The 4,995-nt window shown below is 56.9% G+C and overlaps 1 protein-coding gene across 1 annotated transcript in view; it reads left to right on the top strand.

Annotated features, from left to right (window-relative positions):
- The window catches only part of ZC3H12D (zinc finger CCCH-type containing 12D), a 34,874-nt gene that overhangs the window by 26,209 nt on the left and 3,670 nt on the right, over nt 1-4,995 (top strand). Inside the window, exons 4-6 of the mRNA XM_010862569.1 lie at nt 79-313; nt 3,327-3,433; nt 4,932-4,990. Of these exons, the coding sequence (XP_010860871.1) occupies nt 79-313; nt 3,327-3,433; nt 4,932-4,990 (401 nt within the window). The remainder of the gene's footprint in view (nt 1-78; nt 314-3,326; nt 3,434-4,931; nt 4,991-4,995) is intronic.

Here is a 4,995-nt window from a genome sequence, read left to right on the forward strand (position 1 = left end):
GTCTGTGGCTGGTTCTGGGGGTGGGGAGTCCCCCTACCCGGAGAAGATGCTCCATGCGGTGCCCCCTGCTGTCTGCAGAGCAGCACGTGCTGGAGGAGCTGGAGAGGCAGGCGGTGCTGGTGTACACACCGTCCCGCAAAGTGAGCGGCAAGCGCGTGGTGTGCTATGACGACCGTTACATCGTGAAGGTGGCCTACGACCTGGACGGCGTCATCGTCTCCAATGACAACTACCGCGACCTGCAGAGCGAGAACCCCGAGTGGAAGTGGTTCATCGAGCAGAGGCTGCTCATGTTCTCCTTCGTCAACGATCGGTACGTGGTGCCCATGGGGTCCCAGGGTGCGTGGGACGGGGGCGGTGACCGGCAGAAACCGCTCCAACTAGCTCGGGCCCGCGGGGCTCAGTCACGGGCTCTAAGACACCTCCCCCGCCCTCCACCATCTCTGTCGGCCTCTCGGTTCTCCTCTCTTTCGCGACCAGTTTTACCTTGGGGCTGTTTTGTCTCTACTGCCTGTGACCTTTCTGTTCCCATGCCCACATCCGGCTGACCCAGCACCCAGTTGCCTGACAGGTGTCCAGGCACGGGCAACATTCTCTTTTCTTTGGGGCTGTTTAAGATCTTGGAACTGACTGTCTTAATAGGGCTTGGTGGACATTTTCCAGGGAATCTGATTGATTTCATCTGCCCGCCCTGGGTCAGGTCCACCTCGAACCAACCAGAGACAGGGTGGTGGGTGGGACGGGGAGGGTGTGGTCAGGGTCACAAGGTACAGACCAGATAGCAGGTGCAGGACAAGGGCCTCCTGGCAGACCTAAGGTGGGAGAAGTGATGGCTGGTCCACGGCCCGCCTGTTGAGGGGCAAGGGGAGGAGCCTGGCTGGGTGGGCGTGGTCACAGGGTGGGACAAGGTTGGGGAGGGTACGACCGCGGAGACCTGGCTCCCATCTCAATTTCTGTTCCAGGGATAACAGCTCTGTCCTCATTGCTGGCTCTCTCCTTGACTGTTAAGAATGTGGTCGAGGACAAGCTGCTCAGCTCTGTGAGGGCAGGGCATGTATGTGTTTTATCTGCAATAGGCCCCAGCCAGCCTGGCACATGTGGGCACCCAATGGCTAGGAATAGTTGTAGATAGTGAGTGACTGTCACTGGCTGCAGCCCTAAGGAAGGGAAGATGGGAACAGAGAGGCCACATGGCTGCTGCACGTGGCAGACCAAATCTTGACCCCAGAGCCTGGGGGGCTGCGTGTGTGGTGGAAAGAGCTGGAAGCAGCAGATGAGGTTTCAAGCTGAGGCTCTGCCATTTACCAGCTGCATGAGGTGTGCGAACTCTCAGCCTCACTGGGCTGAGTGTTCTTCACCTTGAACTTACCACACTTTGGTTTAGTCAAGGAGCTTCCCAGGTGGTGCTAGTGGTAAATAACCCACCTGCCAATGCAGGAAGCATAAGAGACGCAGGTTCTATCCCTGGGTCAGTAAGATCCCCTGGAGGAGGAAGTGGCTACCCACTCCAGTATTCTTGCCTGGAGAATCCCATGGACAGAGGAGGCTGGCGGGCTGCAGTCCACATGGTCGCAAAGAGCCGGACATGACTGAAGTGACTCAGCACGCACGCACAGATTAGTCACTCTTACCTCTTAGGTGATCTGGAGGATCAGAGAGGACTGTGCCCTGTAGAGGCTGTGGTTACTCTTAGGTCAGGCCGGGACATGTGCCTCCAGGGGCGTGCTGGTGACCCCACTACCCCCAGGCTCACAGTCAAGGAGGCAGAGGTTAGCTCCTAAGCCCCAGGGCAGATGGTCACAGCAGCTACCCTGCAGTAACCCCCATGGTCATGTCCACATTCACAAGGCTAGCAGCTCCCTCTCTCTGGCTCCGCCCTGGAGGAAGTCTGGCATGGCTGGTCATCATGGGATCCAGAAAATCCTCACTGAGGTCTGATGGATCATGGCCGCCTCTGGCCTGGCGACAGCTCGGGGTCCAGGCCAAGTCCTCTTGACGCACTGGCCTCCGCTCAGGGCCTGCCCGGAGGTCCCCAGCTGCCAGAGTGCAGAGCCTGCCGCCTGCCTGAGAGCAAGGACGCTCTCCCCGCGCCCAGGGCATGTTCACAGGGCTGTCTTGGCCCAGCTCCCGGCTGTGAGGCCCGGGAAAGAGCAGGAGGTGAAGCCTCGGGGAACTTTTAATAACTGCACTGGGTGGCTCCCTGGATTCTTGGTCAGGGCCCAACTCTGAGAAGCCAGCTGTGTAGCTGGGATCTCAGCCACAGAGGTTGTCCTCGGCCGGGGATCGCCCAGCTCAGGGTCAGCCTGGTGGACGTGGTCTGCAGGGTGGGACCCCAGCATGACCCTCCACTCTTAGGGGGAAGCCAGTCTGTAAAAACAGGCCCCCGATTAGAATCCACACCCTCTCTAGTGGAACCTTTGTATGACCTTCGAGTGTCTCCTGGGAATGAAAGTATTCACATAGAAAAAAAAAAGGATTGTGCTAAATGAGGGAGTTTTCCTTCTGAGAAATGTTTTCCCCCTTGAGCTCTGGGCTCTGTGGCTATGTTCCCTTCTTCCTTAATGATCGGGAAGGGAAGGGGCTGGCAGAGGGCAGGGTGGTGTCAGAGAGTGACATAGTAACATTCCCCCCGCCCCCGCAGACCCCAGGTTTTCGGGGGGTGGGGTGGAGCCCAGGCTGCACCTGTGCGCAGGCCGCACCTGTATCCTCTGCCTTTCTGACCTGCTGACTGGCCTTTCAGACTCTGTAAATTTTTTATCCCTCACCTGAGAGGCCCAGACCTGTGGGGTGACACGGGAGAAACGGAGTTCACAGAACAAGAGGCCATTTGTGGCCCCACGGAGGTCTCTAGCCACCTGTTGAGGACACTGGAAGACAGCATGGAACCGCTTTCAGGCTAAGTCCCGGGGAGGCCTGGTGCGCTTCTGCTTCATCGTTAGTGGCTAAAATCCACCTGCGAAACTGTTACAATGCAGATTCCTGCACAGCCCGAGGTTCTGTTTAAGCAGCTCTCTTGTGAGGCCCAGAGCCCACCTTTTTCAAGGAGCTGCTGAGTGAGCCTGACGCTGCTGACTCAGCAGGAGAAACACCTGGATGAGGCCCGGGGCCGCTGTCCTGGGAGCTGTCCACGCTGAGCTCTGTGCCGGTCAGTGTGGACAAAGGCTGCACGTCTCTAACACGCTGCAACTCCTGGGTGGGAGAAAGAGCCCCGAACCGAGAGGCCAGGCCAAAGCCAGGCCTGGTGCTGCTCTCCTCCCCCTCCACCAGGTGCCAGCGGTCAGTTTCTCTGTGGCTTGCAGTCACCCACCCCCATGCTTGTGTTCTAGGTTCATGCCTCCTGATGACCCCCTGGGCCGTCGGGGACCCACCTTGAGCAACTTCCTGAGCAGGAAGCCAAAGCCCCCAGAGCCGTCCTGGCAGCACTGCCCCTACGGTGGGTAGCGCCCCACATCTGTGGGCCCTGTTCAGGTTAGAAGTGCTGGCTGGCTGGTCAACAGCATGGGTTCTAGCCTGGGTTCTGATATTTCATGTTTCTAGAAAGATGTAAGGTAATATAGGCCGCGTCCTATGTGTATTAATAAGCAGATGAATAATACGGAGGCTCTCTTTGCATGTATACATCGCATGATTCATCCGTAATTCGTCTTGGCAAATGTGTCTAACAGATGAGAAGGTTGTTATTGTATCTGATATGTATTGTGTTGCTAAAAATAAGCCTGTTAAGATTTGTAAAATTAGGCAAATGCCTAATAGAGAACCAGAGTTTCATCCTGATGAGATGTTTGATGGTCAGCAGCACGGGCCGTTAGCCTGGGTTCTGCCCTTAGTCAGCTGTGTGACCCTGGGGAGGTAACTGAACCCCTCTGGATGGCAGTTAGAAAGCTGTAATCACTGTCATTGTAATGACGAACTGCCATCCCAGTCACCTGTTGCATAAGGCTTGTGAGGGCTGGATGCAGGGGTCACCCACAGAGCAAAGCCACGTCCAGGAACCAGGATTGCTGTCTGTGTGCACCCCCAAGCTCTCCTTTCTCAGTCCCTTCCTCTGGCACCTTGTGCCCCCATCCTGCCCCACAGTCTCCCCTACTCTCCTACTTTGGTTGGTAGGAGACTTTGGATGGTGTTATCCACTAAGAATCGAGGATTCTATCCAGAGCCCTCCAGGGACACCAGCCTTCTAGCCAGTTCTTTCACTAGCTTGCTTTAGCAAGTTATTTAATGTACCCAGGTCTGGTTTCTTTGTGCCTATAAAAGTTTAGAACGTCTTAAGTGATATTGAAAGTCATTTCTAGTTAGAATTAAGGTGCTCACAGACACATTCTGGTGGCCTGTCTTCCCTTCCACTCTCAGAAGGGCCCTGATTTGGATGATAAATTATTTGATCACCTCTGTTAAAACAGTCTATAAGGAAGAGGGCAAGGGATGTGGACTGGGGCGGGGGGGGGTGGACACGGGAGGGTGGGGGGAGGGGGACATGCAGGGTGGGGGTAGGGAGGAAATCAAGTCAGCAGTGGAGGCCCATCCATATGCACCTACTCTTCACCTCCGAGGTTGGCAGGATCCACAGGATCCCTGGGGAAGTAGAGGCTGAAGGTCACTGGACCCAGAGATTCGGTCTCTGTTCCTGGTTATGGAGTCCGCAGACAAGACCTTGCCTTGAGCTGGTAACGCTGGGGTACTGTGTGCAGCGCCCAGTACCACGAGGAGCAGGGTGCTGCGCCCGCATCCATCCTGTCGGCGCCCCAGGGCACTTCTCGCCCGCCACCTCCTCTGGCCCCAAACCTTGTAAGGCTGCAGCAGGCCTGGGGGCCTTCCCCCCAGGAATCGCCAACAAGAAAGGCGGCGCGGGGCGGCCACTGCCGGGACCCCACGGGCGTCCTCACCTGAGGTCTCACCATGGTCCTCCCCCACCCCCACTCTGTCCCTTCCAGGCAAGAAATGCACCTATGGCATCAAGTGCAAGTTCTACCACCCGGAGAGGCCGCACCAGGCGCA

Source organism: Bison bison, unplaced genomic scaffold (genome assembly GCF_000754665.1).
Source record: "Bison bison bison isolate TAMUID 2011002044 unplaced genomic scaffold, Bison_UMD1.0 scf7180017864483, whole genome shotgun sequence".
NCBI classification, from domain to species: domain Eukaryota; kingdom Metazoa; phylum Chordata; class Mammalia; order Artiodactyla; family Bovidae; genus Bison; species Bison bison.